The sequence below is a fragment of the Cibotium barometz genome, chromosome 2 (genome assembly GCF_041138505.1).
Source record: "Cibotium barometz isolate CiBa-2024 chromosome 2, ASM4113850v1, whole genome shotgun sequence".
In the NCBI taxonomy this organism is placed as follows: domain Eukaryota; kingdom Viridiplantae; phylum Streptophyta; class Polypodiopsida; order Cyatheales; family Cibotiaceae; genus Cibotium; species Cibotium barometz.
The window spans coordinates 6,315,161-6,336,679 of NC_141047.1; the positions used below are offsets into that span (position 1 = coordinate 6,315,161).

A 21,519-nucleotide genomic window follows, 5' to 3' on the forward strand; every position below is an offset into this window, starting at 1 on the left:
CCCGTCCCACAGTGTTCCCAAGACGGCGTCCCCCGTTCCAAGGGTTCTGTCCCCTCCGTCCCGTGTGACTATGCTGCACAGCCTCTGTACAGCTGTAGCACCACTATATGGGTTGCTGTACGGCCAGTCCAGCCTCTACAGCAACCAGTTGAGAGAAAGAGAGAGAAAACTCCATACTGTTGTCGGCCAGATCAGCAGAGACAACACAGCATAGTAGACGGCCAGCTCCAGTACATGGGAGGAGAGAGAAGACGGCAGTCGGCCAATAAGAGAGAGAGAGAAAAAGCTCCAAAGGGATGCGCCTTCCTCAAAACAGTCCAAATCCCTGTTTAAAAAAAAAAAAAGTCGAGTAGCACTATTATTGAAGTGCTTTTTTCTTTTTGCCCAAAATAAGTGAACTTGGCCAAAAATATCAATTTTATGCTTTTCTTGGCTTGATACCCAAGTTTCGGCCCAAAAAATCAACTTTTATTTTTCCTAGGCTTGTAGTCCAAGTTTAAGCTAGGGATCTCCTTTTGTTCACATGTCCATGCCCAAAATAATAATTATGTCCAGCCCGTCTTTAATGATGTGTGAACACACCAACTTATAAACATGATAAGCCACTTTAATGATAAAAATCCCATAGTGCTCATGCTGCATAGCCATCTTTCAGGCCAAACTTTGCTAGCAAATGCTTCAGCTTTCTTCTGTGGAAAATTCCCCGTTCACACCTTGGTTCCGCTTGATGTCTGAAACACTGGTCAAGACTAGTGAAGGGACCAAATGGTGACATCCCCTCCGTCTTATAAAGCAGTTGTCCGCAGCTGTATAAACATGATACCACTCAAATATCCTTCAAGAATAGTAGATGCACTACCAATCCATAATATTTCAGCCATAAATCTAGATCCAGGATCCGAAGTCAAATACGGGCACAAGAGCCAACCGTATCAAGAAACAAACTGGATCCATATCTTGAGTCAACAACTCTGATTATAACTAGATACAGGGACAAGAGCCAACTGTGTCCCAAATATTCATAATTCCATAAGCCGGATGATAACTAGACACAGGCACAAGAGCCAAGTTCCAATTGTGTCCCAAATATCATAAATCCATAGACTAGATGATAGCTAGACAGAGAGTGTCATGTGCACACCCATCAGGTGTACCAGTGACATGGCATATCATAGCATCCATAAGCATTCAGCAGGACATTCAAGCATTAATCCAAGTATTATCCAGGCATTCACAGCATGAGCATCAGTGTTTGGGGCTTGTATAACACCAACAGCAATTATCAGGCATATAGGAGCATTTAGTGCATACATCTCATCAGGCCGGGGCTGTTATGACCAGCTGACAGCAGTTTATATGTATTTATTGCAGGTCGTGAAGGTACAGAAGGCAGCCGACTACAGTAAAGGTAGCCGACCAGCAGCATTCACCCATATATAAGCAATCGCATCACTTCACAATGGGGCATCTGGATCTTCTCAACGTTTTCCTTCCTAGGAGACAAGGGGATACAGTTCAGCATATAGTCAGCATCATATCTCATTTTCTCTTCAGCGTTTTCCTTCTTAGGAGACAAGGGAAGCAGATCCCATGAGTCACCAACTCTTCCATGAAACCATACATGGTCGCCAGGGTTTCTCCTTCCATGAGACTTCACTCACTAGGGTCACCAACCCTTCCATGAGTCCAGGTATGAGCTCACTAGTCACCAACTCTTGCATTAGTGCACAGGGTCACCAACCTGAAATTACGCACTAGGGTCGCGAACCCTTCCATGAGTTCACGAAACTCACTGGACAGAGTCACCAAATCTTCCATGATCCCATGAGTTCAGATAGTGAGAAATCAGAGTCAGCAACTCATCTCACTAATTGGAGTCCCCAACTCCTCTCACTGGACATGGACAGAGTCACCAACTCTTCCATGAGTTCAGTTACTCACACCAACTCTTCCATGAGTGCAGTATATCATAAGATATCAATAAATCACAGGCTTAGAGATCCTGGTTCTCCATAAACATGTCTGCGACAGATAGTTGTACAGGCATTTCGGCTACCAATAGTTTTCTAGGCATTTTGACCGATAAAAGAAATCCATAGAAAATCCTCGATCCATAAGATATCCAATAAATCCACTGTAACTAGAGTATTCTCATAGTCTAGAATCAACTAGTCCATGTTGCTGATAAATAATTCATAGCTTTGTAACCGCATATGCGACATATTCTAGCGTCCCATACCACTAGAATAGTCCCCATATGAGATTCTTATGTAGGCAACAATTCTAGCATCCCAAACTGCTTGAAGCCTCCAGTACACAAGACCAAAACCATAGAGGAGCCTTTTCCTGAATTAGAATGGTTTCCAAGGAAAACCCCTTTCAGAAAAAATTAGCTTTCTTGAAACACATCTCAAGATAGACATGAGAAACATTCTGGACTTGCGCTAGCAAGGGAGTTCAACATGTACAAAATTCCAAATATCAGCAAAAAGTATCAACTTGGTAAAAATCAAAGTATACTTAGCTTTTCTTTGCCAGGGTTGTCATGAAGCTAAAAGAAATATCTCCTTAGTATACGCATAAGATATCTTGAGAGATAGCTCCATATAGCTTGTTTGTAAACTTGATTATAGAATCCACAATAATCCATATGGAAAGAGTGCTGAACACAAGCACATAAAACCAACTCCATATTTCAAGGATAAAATCTGTGAATCCATAAGTCCTGAGACCAAGCTGTCTACTGCATATGCTTATGATTCTCAATAGCAAAACTGTTGGTTATTGTAGTCCCCACTTCTGATCTTTTCTCTTTCTCATTGTTGGAAGCAAGCCTCTTGCTTCCGGGAAAGCCTTTTCTTTGCTACCAATGTCACCTGTAGGGGACCCGAAACAGTAATAATTGACCAACACTTTAGATACCAAACACAGAGTATGAAGACACAGAACATGATTTCACAGCGGAAGAACAATACAATATAAAATAACACCACACTGAGCCGGAACGTCCGGCCCCCTAGGAACTTCTTTATTGAGAGAAGCTTTTTACAAGATACCAAGGTGTGGGTGTGAACAACACCGGATCTTTCCACACAGCATCAGCACAAATCTCTTGCCCGGATATCTATCTCGGGCCAAGACAAAACACAGCACCAAAACTGTCTCAAAAACAGTCCCATAAATCAGCCATAAACAGTCCATGAATCAGCCCTAGAAGAAAGCCTCTGTCCCCAAAACAGCGCCATAAAAAACAGCCCTTGAATTTTCACACGTGTGAACTTGTACCGCCTTCTGTACGGTTGCTGTACCATCTCTATAACCAGCATAGAGAGAAGAGGAAGTGCTGTACAACCTCTGTATGGCTGCAGCACCACTGTACGGGCTGCTGTATGGCCAGTCCAGCCTTTGCAGCAACCGGCTGAGAGAAAGAGAGAGAGAAAACTCCATATGTCTGTTGGCCAAATTAGCAAAGACAACGTAGCACAGTAGTCAGCTAGTAAGAGAGAGAAAAAGCTCCAAAGGGATGCGTCTTCCTCAAAACAGCCCATGTAACTATTTGGCCCTCCTAGCTCTATTTCACATAATGAAATCCATGTCCGAACACCAAACAGGTGGAAGAAGACATGGGGACAGGGTCCATAAGGATTGATTAAGAGAAAGTACCATTCTTGGTCAAAAAGCAAGGAAAAAGCAAAAAGTCAAACAGGGTTGACCGCGAGCCAAGGGCATCATTGGAAAGAGGAGACTAAGCCGGACCAAAAAGCCAAGAGGCGCTTTCTCAAAAAGCAGCTCTAAGGCCAAAAAGCAAAGCACCAAAAGTTGAGTAATATTTTATTAATAAAAGTAAAAAGAGAAAAGCAAAGCTTAAAAAGGCAAAGCAAAAGCATGAAGGCTTTTTGGCAAAAAGCAAGGTCTCTCACAAGTATAAAAAGGATTGGACTTCTCTTGTAGTACCATGAACAAGATCATTGAAGATTGAAGGAGATCGTGGAGTATGTGTGGACATCATTATGATCATGAAGAGCTTCTTCTTCGCCATCAACACCTTCTCCAATATGATTTTCAGATGTACGGTTAGCCCTAGACTTGTATGGGCATATGCATGGGCGATACGGACGCATCTACGGAATTGAACGGACAGAAATTTCAAAAACCCTAAAATTGCTCCAAAAATTGCTTTTTGGATGTTTTTATCGCCCAAAAACGATTAAAACAGTTTTTATATCAGTTTTCTTGCGAGAAAGAGCTTTTCCATGGTTTTCTTCATGGACAAGGCTATAGGAGTGAGATTACTCATGGGATGAGCGAGTGTTTCTTGGACTTGGACATATAGCTTGGACATGGAGAACTTGGGCATAGAGCTTGGACATGGAACATGAAGCTTGGACATAAACATGGAACTTGGACATATAGGTTGGGCATGAAGCTTGGACATGAACATGGAACTTGGACTTGGACTTGGATTTGGATTTGGATTTGGATTTGGATTCATTGGATTTAGATTTGGATATTTGGATTTGGTACCAGCCGGGTGAGAGATACTTGTGGGTCATCCCCATGGTGTGCTCGACATTAGAGATCTTGTACATCGACATCGACATCGACTTGGATCATATTTGTTTGTTTTGTATTCATTGATTGTATTGATCTTGGCCAGCGTGCCCGTGGATTGTTCCTGAATAAATTCCTAAAAGGAGGCGGGGCTTGTTTCCCTCTCAATGTGGGAATATTCCCTTCTCTCTCTCCCCTCTCTCTCTATATATTTTTATCTCTTAGACCCGTGGTTGAGTCTATCACGCCCCGCTAGGCTTCCAGCCCAAATCCTTATTTTTTTTATTTAAAAAAGTCGAGTAGCTCTATTATTGAAGTGCTTTTCCCTTTTTGCCCAAAATAAGTGAACTTGGCCAAAAATATCAATTTTATGCTTTTTCTGGCTTGATGTCCAAGTTTCAGCCCAAAAAATCAACTTTATGTTTTTCCCAGGCTTGCAGCCCAAGTTTAAGCTAGGTGCCTCCTTTTGTTCACCAATCCATGCTCAAAATAATAATTATTTCCAGCCTGTCTTTAATGATCTGTGAACATACCAACTTATAAATATGATAAGTCACTTTAATGATAAAAATCCCATAGTGCTCATGCTGCATAGCCATCTTTTAGGCCTAACTTTGCTAGCAAATGCTTCAGCTTTCTTCTGTGGAAAAATCCTGTTCACACCTTGGTTCCGCTCAATGTCTGAAACACTGGTCAAGACTAGTGAAGGGACCAAATGGTGACATCCCCTCTATCTTATAAAGCAGTTGTCCGCAACTGTATAAACCTGATACCATTGAGATATCCTTCAAGAATAGCATATGCAGTGCCAATCCATAATATTTCAGCCATAAATCCAGATCCACAATCCGAAGTCAGATACGGGCACAAGAGCCAACCGTATCAAGAAACAAACTGGATCCATATCCTGAGTCAACAACTCTGATAATAACCAGACACAAGGACAAGAGCTAACTGTGTCGCAAATACGGGCACAAGAGCCAACCGTATCAAGAAACAAACTGGATCCATATCCTGAGTCAACAACTCTGATAATAACCAGACACAGGGACAAGAGCTAACTGTGTCGCAAATATGCATAATTTCATGAGCGGGATAATAGCTAGACATAGGTGCAAGAGCCAAGCTCCAACTGTGTCCCAAATATCCATAAATCCATAGGCCAGATGATAGCTAGACACAGGCACAAGAGCCAACTGTGTCCCAAATATCCATAAATCCATAAGTAGCTCAAAGTACCCGCAAAATGAAAAATAAGCAGAATACATAGCCACAAAACATCTTGCTATGCCATTGGACTGCATAAGGGCACCATCCCTATGATCCATACGCAGGGCGAGGATTATTGGTTTCCATGATCACCAGTTTTACATTGACCCTCCTGCGGCCGAGGTTTCCATGACAGATCTTAGCGACTTTGGCTGTGGGAGAGCCAAACTCTTAACACGTGTCCAATAGGACCCTTTCGGTTGGAGAGCCTGACTACTCCAATATACGGTGAGGATGGTTCGGAGGTTCGAGATTCGTGAGATCTATGGTACCCCAGGAGCGGCAGTGCACTGGTCTTCCCAGAGCATCTCTCCTTGCTTTTTTGGAAGCACCGCCTGTGGGACAGCTATCGGCCAAGGAAGATCACAATCTTCCTCTGGCAGCGAGCCCACTGGAGTCTCACGGTTGGCACTTGGTTGGCCATTGGAGGACGGCCAACATAGTGTGTGGTTTGCAGCCATCCCATGGAGTTGCAGTGGCACTGCCTTTGGGACTGCCACAAAATGCAACAGGTTTGGCTGAGGATCCTTCGCCTCTACACAACAATACGGGCTGCTCCGTGCACCATCATCTGGGGCAGTAGCTTGGGTGATTGAGACTCAAGGTGGAAAAGTACGGTAAGGTATGGTAAGGTATGCATTCAAGTACGGATTGAGACTTTGAGATACCTTAAATACGTAAGGTCCGTAAAAACATAAAAATATACTATATAGTTTACATATATATAGAGAAAAATGAATGAAAAAACAATTCATTTCTGAACATTCAACTATGGGCGGTGAAAAATCAATAACTATGGGAGGGTCTTGGGCCAAAAGTCAGTTTGGGGGGGGGGACTTGCCATGTACAGATCCATACAATACGGTACAATACCATAGTGTACACTAAAATGTACCTTATAATAAGGTATGTCGTACTTATGCAACCTTGCTGAGACTGGCCCTGATCTCTCCTACGAGGAGACAACATGAGGCCAAGCTCTTCGATTCTCGTACTACAGGATTGATGCTGTTCCCACTCCTAACAGATCGTGAAAATCTTGGTCTCGGGGGACGAGTCAAAGATGGGAGATCATCAACAGCATTCTGCATGGCATATATGGCGGGCCTGTTGCAGTGAGGCCATCGAGGGCACCCTCATCCCTCCTCGTGAGTCCATTTGTTCCATATGGACCGACATCATTCATACCCTCCGCAACTAGTGGGGGTAGCTTCAGGGAGATTTGGATCGCATGAGTAGACGGCGAGAGGCTTTTCTGCACACATGGCGCCCGGGTCCCTTTCTTTCCGATCAGGACGGTGAGATCATTTGGCATTACAGGTGTCACGTGCATCCCGCACTTGGATGCCACGTAGACATTTCTGTACAGAAGGTGCAGGACCTGGGATGGTGAACTGGTCCCATGTGAGCCCAGTCCGGGACGAGTCAGCCAGAGATCCATCTCAGATGTCCGAGGTCAGGTGTGCATTGTCCTGCACAGGAGTCTAAGGTCAGGTGTGCACTGTCCTGCACATGAAACAGTGCCAGTCCGCGCTGTGAGTCTCCCTCTAGAATGATGTCAGTGGTTCTGTGTATCTGGTATGGTACCGGATGCCAGATCACTGAGTAGATTATGTTTAGGACAAGGGGCCAGCCCATAGGGCTACCCCGGAGCTTAGTATGGGCATGGGAATGGTGTGAAAACCATCCCCATGAGGGCCAGAAGGCCCAGGCTGAACCCACCAGCCATGGAGGGGCTGTAGGACAGCCCTAGGGCACAGATAAGGCAATCTCCAGGAGATTACAGCCTTTATATGGCTGTAGGGCATGTATGGGGCAGCCCATACAGGCTGCCCAGCCTTGGGATTGTGGACAAAAGTGGTGTCCAGCCAATCAGAAGCAGGCGCATCACTTTCAGCCTGTTAGGAAAAAAAGGCAATATTTTTTGGGATTTAATTCAGCATTTATTGCTGAATTTCCACAAGTATTGGACATAGCCTGTTTTTTCAGCTGGCCGACTGCTCCTGAGGAGGAGTATAAATAGTGGAGGCCATAATCCCATCAATTCATCTCAGTTTTCACCAAGTGCTCAAGCCAATCAAGGGCCAGCCAAGCCAAGGAGATTGCCAAGCAAAGGGGTGGACTTCTGAAGGTCAAGGGCAGGATTTTCCAGCCAAGAAAAGGTGAAGTTTTCTGTATTTTTGTTTTCAGATTTACATCATTCTAATAAAGCAAATACACCATCCGTGGTGGGGGCCCTACAGAGGGTAATTGGGACCCAATACTGTGTCCTCTCCATCTCCCCCTTCTCTCTCTATTTTCTGCACATCTCCTTTCAGTTTGTGCGTTAATTCCGTCGCGAAAAGAGTGCTGATTTCTGAGTTTTGAAGTACCGATCCTTCTCCGAAGCTTCCGCATATTACAGTGGTATCAGAGCCTACTTCAAGGACAAAGATTCAGCAAAGAAAACCAGAAAATTTTTTCGCTCGTGTGGTTGGTTTTTAGACACCGGTGGACTACCCCTTTCGGAGTGACTCCTATCCCTCGAAGGACGGTTGGTTTTTAGCCTCCGGAAGCCTCCGGAAGTCTCCCACACAGATAGTGGATGGTCAGATTGTGTTCCGGAAAGGAATTGCATTTTCCCACTATGGCGAGTTTCGGCGACGAGAGAGAACCAGAACCATGGGACCAGAGTGCACCAGGCAGCCCAACTAGGGCACCCGGCTCGAGTGTCACAGACATGTTCCAGCAGATGATGCGAGCAATCGCAGACCAGACAGCCAAGTTGGATGAGCAGAAGGCGCGGATCTTGGCTCTGGAGGAGCGTTCTCGCTCTCCAGCGTCGCGTTTTCCATCTCCTCCTCCCTCTCCTTCCGTATCCCAGATACCAGATCCTCGTCACTCACAGGGACCCTCTCGCTGGGTCACAGCCGCAGCCAAGCTCCTTGCTTGAGATGCAGATGCGTGCATTGGAGATCCGACAACGAGAAGACGACGCCTGCGACGCGTGGAACACGAGCGTTACCTCAGAGCTTTGGACGCCAGATTGACACCGGCGGCGCCCTCGAATCATTTTCCCGAGAAAATGAATTTCAGTAAGTATAATGGTAAACTCGATCCCACAACTCTTTATTCATGGTTACATCAATTTGAAGCTTACTTTGCCGCAGTTAGGAAAACAGATACTGACAAAGTGATCTTAGCTAGTGGGTACTTGGAAGGTGAGGCCATTCCTTGGTGGACTCAGTGGGCTCATGCCCACACCAGAGCAGGTATGGCAGCTTATGTGTGGGACGAGTTCGTCCGCGACCTTAAGTAGCGGTTTCTACCGCCCCACTACCTTGAGCGACTCGAAGACGAGTTCAGGGGAGCGCGTCAGAATGCGCAACGAGTCCTTCAGTTTGCCAATAAAATTTCGACCTTGTGTCTACAATTAGGCTTATCTGATTCGGACAGGAAAGGGCAGTTTTTGTATGGCCTGGACACGCAAATCCAATGGGAGGTGTGTATGTTTAGGCCAGCCACCTTTGAGGACGCACTCTCGCCACAATGGTGGCAAGCCCAAAACTTCCCAGCCGGCTTCTCCCAAGGCTAACGCCTCGGGGGGCAAAAGCCAGAACCAGACGGGGTCTTCCCCAGGACAGAGCCCGGGAGCCTCTGGCTCCAAAAACTCGAACAATGCGTCTAAGCTTACTCCAGACCAGAAAGCGGAGGCAGGCAAGACAGGTGGCAAGTTGAGTGCTGAGGAGCTTTCTCAGTACAAGGAGGGTAGATGTTTCTTTTGTCACACAAAAGGACATACTTCTCGGGATTGTCTGAAGAAGCCTCCAAAGGCCGCCGCCGCCTCCACAGGTTCTGTGGTGAGCACAGCTCCCACACAGACCCCAGCGGCTACCCCTAGTTCTTCAACCCCCGGTGCTTCAGTTGGAGCAATTATTAGCCGGGAGCTCGAAGATAAGCAGAAGGGCGCCCATGACCAGGAGTATGAGCGCAACGAATTGCTCAAGTCCTTTGGCTACATAGGTGGCCAGAGAGTTGTTGTCTTGTTTGACAGTGGCAGCACGGAGGATGTGGTCACGGAACAGGCCGCTAGGCGTGCCCGTTTCGAGCTGACTCCGGTGGACAAACAGGTTGAGGGTTTTAGCACAAGTATGATAACGAGCGTCAAGTATGAAGCTCTAGGTGCTAAGTTAGTGATTCAGGGCATGGAGTTTGTGCGTGACTTTATGGTTGCCCCTCTTGTAGGAGCAGACATAATTTTGGGTATCCAGTGGTTTCACAAGTTTCTTCTTGATGTCAAGTGGGACAAGCACACGTTCCAGATCGATCGGAATGTGTCAAACACCCCGGTGACCATTAAGTGTGAGCCAGGTATTCCAAACTTTCCTCTCATAAGCCACTTGTAGGCTAAGCGAGCAGTCAGGAAAGGCGCACAGTGTGCGATGATTTACATCCAGACAGCCCAGACGGTGGCCAGTGCTTCCGAGAAGTACTTGGTTCTCCATGAAAAGTTCTAGAAGATTTTTCTTCGGGACAGTCTCCCTCCCCAGCTCCCCCCGTCCAGACCAGAGGATCACAAGATTGACCTCCTCCCAGGCTCGGAACCCCCGAGCAAGTTTCCGTATCGCCTTTCTAAGGCAATGGAATCGGAGTTGGACCGCCAACTCCAAGAATTGTTGCAAGCTGGCTTCATCCGCCCCAGCGTGTCGCCATTTGCGGCACCGATCTTGTTTGTCAAGAAGAAAGATGGGTCTTCTCGGTTGTGTGTCGATTATCGTGCACTCAACAAGCTGACTATCAAGAGCAAATTCCCGATGCCTCGAATTGACTATATTCTCGAGAGGCTGAATGGAGCTAAGGTGTTCTCTAAATTGGATTTAAAGAGTGGGTACCACCAGGTACGGATTGTAGAGGGGGACATCCCCAAAACAGCCTTCCGTACAGAACGGGCCCACTATGAATTTGTGGTCATGCCATTTGGTTTGACGAACGCCCCAGCTACATTTAACCGCATGATGATGCGTGTTTTCCGGGAGTTGATTGGAGAGTGTGTGTTCATATTTTTGGACGACATACTCATATTTTCAGCTACAGTTGAGCAGCATGACATTGATGTGGAGAAAGTCCTTAAGTTGCTGGAAAGCAACGAGCTCTACGTCAATGAAAAGAAGTCAGAATTTTATCTGTTCCAGGTACATTACTTGGGATATATAATTAGTGCTGAAGGCATTTGACTGGATCCGGCTAAAGTGGCCGAGATTGTTAACTGGGAAGTACCACAGACAGCTTATGACATTAGATCATTTGTGGGTATATGCCAGGCATATTCCACCCACATTGACAAGTTTTCCGACCTCTCGGTAGACCTCACCGATCTGCTAAAGGGAGTGAAAACAAGAAGGCAAAAGATTCGAATGACTCCACGAGCGTTGGAGGCATTCCAGAACCTCAAGGTGGCTTTGTCAGAAGCGCCTTGTTTAGCCCTTGCCTCGTGGGACGAACCATTTCAAGTGATCACCGATGCGAGTAACATCGCACTTGGAGGTGTATTGCAGCAGAATGGTCATCCAGTAGCTTACATGTCTCGTAAGTTACAGCCCGCCGAGAAGAACTACTCAGTCTATGATCGTGAACTCCTAGCAGTTATACAGGCCTTGAAACATTGGAAACATTTCCTGTATGGCCGTGACTTCGAGGTTCGCATTGACCACCAGGCATTGCGCTGGATTCAGACGATGCCAAGTGCACAGTGGAGTGATCGACAACACCGCTGGAGTCAGATATTCCAGCAGTTCGGTAGTATGATTGAGTACCTTCCAGGAAAGGCCAATCCAGTGGCCGATGCTTTAAGCAGGAAGGGACAAGTATCTACGATTCAGACCACTAGACTTGACCTTGTTGGTACAGGACTAGAAGACATGAAGCACACGTACGCGGATTCCGAGGAATTCGGTACTCAGTGGGAACAGGCATTGGATGCCATAGGACCATGTCATTTTCTGATACGCGATGGTTGGCTTTTCTACAAAGGCCGACTATGTGTCATGAAATCATTCCGGGTAGCTCTTCTCCATGATGCCCATGACGCCATTACAGGTGGTCATAGGGGCATGAATTCGACTCTGGAGAAATTAGAACGGCAATACTATTGGCCAAAGATGAGGCATGATGTGTTTACATATGTACAACGCTGTGACATTTGTCAAAAGGTGAAAGCTCCTCGTGGAAAGAAGATAGGGTTGTTACAGCCTTTGCCAATTCCTGAGGGTCCTTTCCAGTACATTTCGATGGACTTTGTCACAAATCTGCCTCCCAGTCCGAGTAAGCGTAATACGCAGTGTTTAACTATTGTTGATAGGTTCAGCAAATTTGTTATGCTTATTCCTTGAAGGGCCAATGTGACCGCCGAGAATGTTGCCCAGCTATTCATTCGGCATTGGTACCCGATTGGCGGGATTCCTAGAACCATAGTGTCAGACCGAGATGCCAAGTTTACCAGTCATTTTTGGAGGGCATTGTTTGATAATTTTGGTACTAAGTTGAATTTTTCCAGTGCATTCCACCCACAGACAGATGGCCAGACAGAGATATACAACCAGTTGGCCTTTGATGTGCTGAAATGTTATGTCCACGATCAGCAAGGTAAGTGGGAATCGTTTTTGCCTTTAGTTCAAGCTGTTTTGAATGACTCTTTTTCTTCAGCTATTGGCAGGACTCCATATGAGGCAGCGTTTGGAAGGCCTTTTCAGTCGTCGTTAACCAGGACTTCGTCTTCAGTACCGGAGGCGAACAGAGTGACGGGGTCTTACCAGGAGATCCTAGAGTCCGTTAAAGACAGATTGGCTAAAGCGCAAGAGGCCTACACTCGACAGGCCAATAAAGACCGAAGGGACATGAAGTTTTCGGAAGGGGATTGGGTGTATCTTCGGTTTATGAAGCAAAGATTGAAGCAAGTGGGCAAGCGATGCCCAAAGTTGTCTTTCAGGAGCTTCGGACCATTTCCCATCCGGAAAAAGATTAATGAGGTGTCTATGCAGTTAAAGCTACCTCCGAGTTGGACTATGCACGATGTATTTCATGTCAGTTGGTTAAAGCCATATGCAGGTCCATCCCCTTCAGAGGTCAAAGACGAAGCGGAACCAGACATTGTTGATGAAGCAGAAGTAATGGTTCCAGAACAGATCCTTCTGCACCGTTTCAAGCATGGCTCAGGCCGAAGACTACGACAATTCCTCACGAAGTTTCAGGACCGAGGAACTCATGAAGCGGTATGGCTCGACAAAGAATTTTTCGAAGACTATCCGGCATTATTGACGGATCATTTGGAGGCTATGCAGCTTCCGTCAAGTTAAGCAGAAGGGGATGTCACGTGCATCCCGCACTTGGATGCCACGTAGACATTTCTGTACAGAAGGTGCAGGACCTGGGATGGTGAACTGGTCCCATGTGAGCCCAGTGCGGGACGAGTCAGCCAGAGATCCATCTCAGATGTCCGAGGTCAAGTGTGCATTGTCCTGCATAGGAGTCTAAGGTCAGGTGTGCACTGTCCTGCACATGAAACAGTGCCAGTCCGCGCTGTGAGTCTCCCTCTAGAATGATGTCAGTGGTTCTGTGTATCTGGTATGGTACCGGATGCCAGATCACTGAGTAGACTATGTTTAGGACAAGGGGCCAGCCCATAGGGCTACCCCGGAGCTTAGTATGGGCATGGGAATGGTGTGAAAACCATCCCCATGAGGGCCAAGAAGGCCCAGGCTGAACCCACCAGCCATGGAGGGGCTGTAGGACAGCTCTAGGGCACAGATAAGGCAATCTCCAGGAGATTACAGCCTTTATATGGCTGTAGGGCATGTATGGGGCAGCCCATACAGGCTGCCCAGCCTTGGGATTGTGGACAAAAGTGGTGTCCAGCCAATCAGAAGCAGGCGCATCACTTTCAGCCTGTTAGGAAAAAAAGGCAGTATTTTTTGGGATTTAATTCAGCATTTATTGCTGAATTTCCACAAGTATCGGACATAGCCTGTTTTTTCAGCTAGCCGACTGCTCCTGAGGAGGAGTATAAATAGTGGAGGCCATAATCCCATCAATTCATCTCAGTTTTCACCAAGTGCTCAAGCCAATCAAGGGCCAGCCAAGCCAAGGAGATTGCCAAGCAAAGGGGTGGACTTCTGAAGGTCAAGGGCAGGATTTTCCAGCCAAGAAAAGGTGAAGTTTTCTGTATTTGTTTTCAGATTTACATCATTCTAATAAAGCAAATACACCATCCGTGGTGGGGGCCCTACAGAGGGTAATTGGGACCCAATACTGTGTCCTCTCCATCTCCCCCTTCTCTCTCTATTTTCTGCACATCTCCTTTCAGTTTGTGCGTTAATTCCGTCGCGAAAAGAGTGCTGATTTCTGAGTTTTGAAGTACCGATCCTTCTCCGAAGCTTCCGCATATTACAACAGGCCTCCTATATGCCACCCCGCCACCCCCCTTTTCCCCCGGTATGAGGTAGGTTCCCTCCGAGAACAGCCATCCATGGAGGGAACCACCCTCCCAAGCTCCTCCTCTACCTCTTTGGAGGATTGTGAGCAACTACATTTAGCCTATGGCTGTTTGATTTTTAACTAATAGAAGGATCTCTTGTCCAGGAAAAAAAAGATTTTGTATAGTCACAAACATCAAATGTTAGGAAGTTTCGTTTGTACTCTTTGTATTGCATTAGTTTGTTGAAAAACTGGGGCAGTAGAAGACTGTGCAACAGTTATATGGCTGCTCTTGACCAGAGTTGACCCTTTTGGCTTGATTTGAGCAGAGTTGACAAATGTGGACCCCTCCTCAGTGCTGATTAGTGTTTGGCTTTTGTTAACCAGCCTCTAAATTGGATTGGTCAATTTTGAAAGAGTTTTTTAATGAGTGTGTGACTAATATTTGACCATCAAGGACCCAATTTTGACTCTTTTTGGGGATGTGAAAAACTCCCACATGAAAAAAGTTACCTCGGGGTATTTTATGACGAAGAGAGGACACGATTTTTAAGAAGGAAGTGCGAGATTTTCTTGACCAAGAACTAAATTCCAGACTTATACTTTTTGTATTTGATTGATTGATTAACTTGTGATCTATGTGACCAGGTACTGGTGGAGAGTATCTAGTATGTACTAGGGGGTGATGGAAGCTGAGAAATAAAAGATACTCAAGGGGGGACCTGCCCCTAGCATGGGGTATAGTGTGCTTGCTTAACATCTCTATCGGCACCATTTGCATGTGTTTAAACTTTACATTGTTTGATTATTCACATGATACTTGGATGTTTTAGTGAACATCTAGACTTCAGGCTTGCAAGAGTAGTCCGGGTGCTTTATTCCTTGTATATCTCTAAGTTCAAGAATGCGTTGGTGCTGTTTGCTCATGCACTACAATGTGTGCGCTTGCTTTGCATGTCTGTAGTTGCTTTTTGGATCTTCACTCTTTCTATATTAGAAAATGAAGTATATACTTCAAAACTGCAACTTTGAGTGTTTGTTCCAATTTGTAAATCACTTACACATTTAGATAGTATATTTTCTTTACATGATCATGACCTAGAGTAAAAAAATATTCTTAAAACAGAATTTTCTTCTGAGCAAGCATTAAGAAACTGAAGAATGCCTTTCTTGTTGTAATTTTACTAGTGTCTTTACAATGAATGGAGAGGCTTGTTTGGCTGGAGTTCTGATTGGAGAGGCCTCCTTGGCTGGGGTTCATTGAAAGAACAGGTTACCGTGTCAATTAGAAAGGTATGTATGTTTGTTGTTGAATGCAATTCCAGTGTCCAATATCTGTGTGTTGTATAAGCTAAAGTTTTATCTTGGCTGTAAAGTTTTCTTTTTGGCAGCTGAACTTGATGTTCACGAACATGTGTAGTTGTAATTCCTAATCATCAAGAAGATAAGCCCTCATTTGAGGCACTACTTTAGTTGCTGGATTTGTTTACCTTGAGTACCTTCATTTAGTTTGTGAGGGGTTGCAACTTGCTACAGTATTCCCTCCTTATTTGCACACATTTTTGGCTTGGACCCAAATAATAAATGGTCCACTGTGTTTATAACTTGCCCACCCAATTTATTATGGAGTGTGTACCTACATCCACATATTAGCCAATAAAACCTTATCAACATTCAATAGGGCGTAGGTTTACTTACCACCCGCACATGTTAGGCTGCAAACAGGGTCATGCACACATCGCTGAGCGTTTTCCAGGCGACAAGCATACCTGGCTCTGTCGACATTCACAGGCATTAAATCTAGGCAATGTCCACACCGGGAAACAGGTTCACGTGGGCATGTATGCCAAATAGACATGCTATGCTTAATGCATAATTCACCATTGTATTGGTCAAACTGTCGAAGCCCCCATTTTCCAAGCTTGTTTTCCACAATGTTGGGGTAGACACGGGTACAGGTTCCATGGTGTCTCCAACCATATCCATAAGATGGGTTTGGCACGTTTTCACCGAGGGTCCATCTTAACCATATGAATTTAGTCCTAAACCCATAATCTGGGGGATATGTCGTACACTCTGTTTGGGGCTGCCCTAGAGCTGCACTATCAGATTTTAAGCTGCTTGGGGACTCTTTTGGCTGATTGACTAGTTGGTATTTCGGAGTTAGTTGGTGTGAACACCCTCTTTGGGGTGTGAACAACTCTTATTAGGTTTTGGTCAAAAGATAAGGTTTGATGCCTATAAAAGCATGTACCCAGATGGTTCTAATAACATGGACTATCATTTGAGTCGTGCAATCTTTTTTTCTTGAGCTTTTTCACCTCTCTCTCTCTCGGTGCCTGGGCCTCTTCATTGCCACAGAGACTCATTGATTAGGGAGTTGAGACCCCATGAGAGACATCCACCCTGGCCCCAAGCGACCATCACTTAGTTCTTCTGACCACGAGAGGATGCCCCACCAGCCATGGATGACATACCGACCGGGCCACGGCACTATAGCAAACCCAGTGCCCGAGACTCCCTACTTGGACCTCGCTAGCAACATAGACATCAGCCCCATCGTGAGAAGATCTTGGAGAGGCAAAGAGCCACCTTCCCACGCCCGGCGGATCTGCAAAGCCTTCTACAGGCTAACCCCATGCTCGATATCCTTGATGGCCCCCTCCCCCTACCGGGGGGTTAGCTCCATAGGTTGTATGATGATGATGGACCCACGTTGTATCATATGGTTCGGATTTGATATTCCCAACGTATAGCTCTAGTCTTGTTTTCTTTTATACCATGATGAGATTACATGGACACTATCGTATCACTTTTGGTCTCATAGACCCACTGGGTCTTTTGAAGACGTTTAATATAACTTTCTTTCTTTCTCCACACACACTCACCATGGCTATCCTCCATCCACCATAGCCTTTCAACAAACCCTAATCTCTCTTTGCATATGAAAGAAAGAGCATCACAGGTTGTAGGCCCAAAGCACAAACTGTAGAAGGCTGGAAGCAGTTGATTATTGCTGAAAATGAGCACGAGGGAAGCCCGTAGGTGCTTACAAGCATAAGAGACTTTTGCTACAGCCAATGACCTCCAGCAGATATGCAAGAATGAGATGAAAACTAAGGGGAAGGGTGTGCACCCTTATATACCCCTCCTATGAGCTGGTCGGCTAGCTGTAGCAGGCCGACAACTAATATGTAGCATAGAAATGCTATAAAATGCCTAAAAAACAGTAGAGAAATGCCTAAATAATATTTGCTAAATATGCCAATGCAGGGTCTCATAAAATGACCAGTACAAGCATGAAAAGGTGATGTAGACTCTCTTGTAATCCAACACCTCCTCTTCAACGGCAGAGGGGCGGTCCAATACTAGCGTGCTGAAGTAACACCTCCAAAGTAGCTCTTGGAAGTGGTTTGGTGAAGAGATCCACCACATTGTCCTTGGTAGAACAGTAGGCCAGTCGAAGAAGTCCCAACTCGATCCAATTGCGTACAAAATGATAATGCACTTCAATATGCTTGGACTGTCCCCGTATCACAGGTTTCTGAGCTAGAGCAATAGCACTCTGAGAATCCAAGAAGATGGTAACTGGGGAAGTGTTGGCACAACACAAATGCTCCAGAATCTGAAGAATCCAAAGTGCCTCAGTGGAGGAGAGAAGGTAGGATGTGTACTCAACCTCGGTGGAAGAAGCAAAAACAGTCCTCTGCTTTTGAGACTTACAAGAAACCCATCCAGTACCAAGCATGAAGCAATATCCAGATATAGACCTCCGAGTATCAATGCAGCCTGCCCAATCAGAATTTGTGAAACCAACCAAATCAGCACCACTGGAATAGGTGATGCCATAATCTGAAGTACCTTGAAGATAACGAAGAACTCTCAAGGCTGCCTGCCAATGAGACCTTCAAGTGGTTGAGGAGAACTGGCTGAGAACACTCATAGCATAGGAGATATCTGGACGGGTGTTGGCAAGATAAAGCAATGAGCCAACAATTTGCCGGTATTCTATGGAATCCACCAAGGGTGTATCATCCTCCTTGGATAACTTGGCATTGGGATCCATGGGACAAGAGAGAGGTGTACAATCTGACAACCCATAAAGTGAGAGTAGCTTCTTCACATACTTCTACTGAGAAATGAAGATACAGTCATCTTTCTGTCAAACCTCCAGCCCAAGAAAATAATGAAGAAGGCCAAGATCAGTCATCTCAAATGTCTTTGAAAGCTTGGATTGAACCTGTGTGACCAACTTAGTATCTGAGCCAGATCATCAACATACAAAACAATGACGCAAATATCCCCATCAGAAAGAAGCACATAGAGATTGTTGTCAGCATATGCCCTCTCAAAGCCAAGAGATAACAAGAAGGCATCTATCTTTTGATACCAGGCACAGGGTGCCTGTCTGAGACCATAAAGAGCCTTCCGTAGAAGATACACATGGGTGTCCTGTCTCTGAATCACAAAACTAGGAGGCGAAGAAGAAAATATCGTGCCCCTCCAAGGGACTCAACCTCCATGGATCCAGCAAGATCTGCATGTATAAGCCCCAGTCGTCCGGTTGCTATCTGGTTCTTTGAACCCATGGAGCATTGTATCTATTAAATACTCCCAATAATATATCATATATTGAGGGGGGGTCGGCCTGTTCCGGCCCCAGTGCTGGTGTCCATTGATCAACATTTCTTTTCATTTCAGTTTTCAGTTGTTATTAAGTTGTCCATTCAAATTGTGATATTTAAGTTGTGCTATTACGCGTGTGGGTGTCCGACGGAGTCTATTCCCACTTGACGGGATCGGTTTCATTGGTATCAGAGCCAAGTTATTTCCCTCTTCTTAGTGGGGAAACGAACTTGTGTATTGGACACCCCGGTTCTAGCACACTTAACACAATGGACAGCCAAGGCAACCCTTTGGAAGTGCCTGATTCGAGGGGCCCGTCAAGTGCCTCGCGTGGTTCTGATGCTTTACAAGGAAGGCACAAGCCCCTTGAGAGGGTAAATGATAGTGATTCAAGGAGACAACTCTCTCGAGGAAAGACAGTCATGCAAGAAGAAGAGCTTGATGCAATGAGGGCTGAATTGGAGCATATGAGAAAGCTTTTGCAGGCACAAGAGCAAGAGCTGAAATTTTTGCATGAAGATCCCCATGTGCAAAGTGCCATTGAAGCAAGGAAAGCCGATGCAATGGTAGATGTGACTTTTGAATCCATGGCACGGGAAGTGGGCAAGAAGCCAAGGGAGTTGGCACTTTCCTACCTCCTCCGCAAAGGTGACATCAAAGAGGGGGAAGATGGAGAGCTGAAATTGAGAAATCCACCTCGCTTGAAGCATGGAGATTCCGCATCTCAAAGGTTGAGGTCATTTATGCAAAGGAAAGAGGTGATTGTCACCTCTCGTCATGCATCTTCTCCACAAGGCACAAAGGCTGACAGGTATATGTATGCTAGTTCTCATGGAGGGCATGATGGTCACCTGCATTCAAGACATGTATCCCATGGAAGGGGTGACAGGTCTGCCACTAGAAGAGCCTTGCCTACTGAGTTGTCTCATGGAGAGACATTGCCTTATGCAGGAAAGTCACATGCATCTGATTCTCAAGTTCGTGGAGCACATGTCACCGTGCTTCATGAAACTTCCATGATGGCCCATGAAGCCCATGTAGATAGGGCTGCCCCGTTGGATAAAGGGAAAAGAAAAAGAGAGGACCATGAGCCTCATGCCAGAAAGCTCAAGGAATTTAAAGCAGGTGACAAGTCCGTTAAGTTTGATGTTTTTCATGGAGAGCATGATGCTTCCAAAGTGTTAGCATTTGTGGCACAGTTTGACATTGCTTTTAGCGATGAGGACTTCACTAAGAAGCCTAAAGTACGCCATGCTATCATGCTCTTGAAGGGGACCGCTGCTCATTGGTGGATCACTGAAAAGATCACCAAAGATCCCATTTGCACCTGGAAAGAGTTTAAGGACAGATTTTATGCTCAGTTCTTGCCACCAAATGCGGAGCAATTAGTGCTCAAAATTAAGCAAGATCAAGGTGGATCAAAGGGCAAAGACAAGGCTGTCCCAAATCTGCAAAAAGGTGGACAGCCACCTAAAAAGAACTTCCGGGAGACCCACAAGGGAGGTAAAGCTGAAAATACCTCATCTAAAGATTAGGCCCCAAAGAAGAACAAATTTGGCTTGACCCCCGAGCAAAGGGAGCAATATGCCAAGGAGGGAAAATGTTTTTCTTGTGGCAGCAAAGAGCGCATGTTTCGACAATGCCCTGACCGCAAACCAAAGCATGAGGATAAGCAAACCAAGGCTAATGTGCATGCAGTTCCCGATGTGCAGGGAAACACAAAACATGATGCAAAAGAGCGGAGGGTATGCAAAGCATGGGGTCAAATCAAGGATCAGCTCGCCTTATTCATGTTTGATGATTGTGCAACCGATAACTTCATCTCTATTCAAACGGCAGCTGCCTTGGGTATTGAGGTTGAAACATGGGACCTTAGATTGAAGCCGAAGCTGCCTTTGTTGGTAAAGAGGTGCAGGTTATCCCATTGATAGTGAAGTTGCGCATACATATCCAGGGCTACCTTGATAACGAGCATTTCTTAGTTGCACCACTTAATGGATGTGATGTATTGTTGGGCAAGCCATGGCATCATCGGCTTGAGTCCCGCAAAGAATACAAGACAAACATGATTTCTTTTATGCATAGAGGCCGCATGCATTTCATTGATGCCGGCAAAGAAGGGGATTTCATCCCACTTGTATCTCACATCCAGATTAATAAAGCAATGAAAAAGAGCCTTTCTGCGTACTTGGTTTTTGTTCGTGATAGCATTGTACCAAGTCATCAAAATGTGGATGCTATGACTTATGATAGGCTGAATTTTCTTCATGCATTCAATGATTGTTTTGCTGATGCATTGCCAGGTGAATTACCTCCTCAAAGGCCCGAGGATCATCGCATAGATCTTGTGCCAGGTAGTTCTCCACCTAACAAACCCGCATACCGTGTGAGTGCCGCACAACAAGAAGAGATCATGAAGTAGGTAAATGAGCTTTTAGAGAAAGGTTTGGTTCAGCCTAGTTTCTCACCTTATTGCTCTCCTGTGCTTCTTGTTCAAAAGAAAGACGGGTCATTCCACATGTGTGGACTATAGAGCTTTAAATAAGCTTACCATCAAGAATAGATTCCCAATCCCGCATATTGATGACATTTTGGATAAGCTTGATGGCTCGGCTTGTTTCAGCC

The 21,519-nt window shown here is 45.6% G+C and overlaps 1 protein-coding gene across 2 annotated transcripts in view; it reads left to right on the plus strand.

Annotated features, from left to right (window-relative positions):
* Positions 1-21,519, plus strand: part of SPL2 (E3 Ubiquitin ligase family protein) — a 69,782-nt gene that overhangs the window by 6,217 nt on the left and 42,046 nt on the right. For both annotated transcript variants that reach the window (XM_086813183.1, XM_086813191.1), the window contains exon 2: positions 15,457-15,561. In XM_086813183.1, coding sequence (XP_086669309.1) covers positions 15,457-15,561 — 105 coding nt within the window. The remainder of the gene's footprint in view (positions 1-15,456; positions 15,562-21,519) is intronic.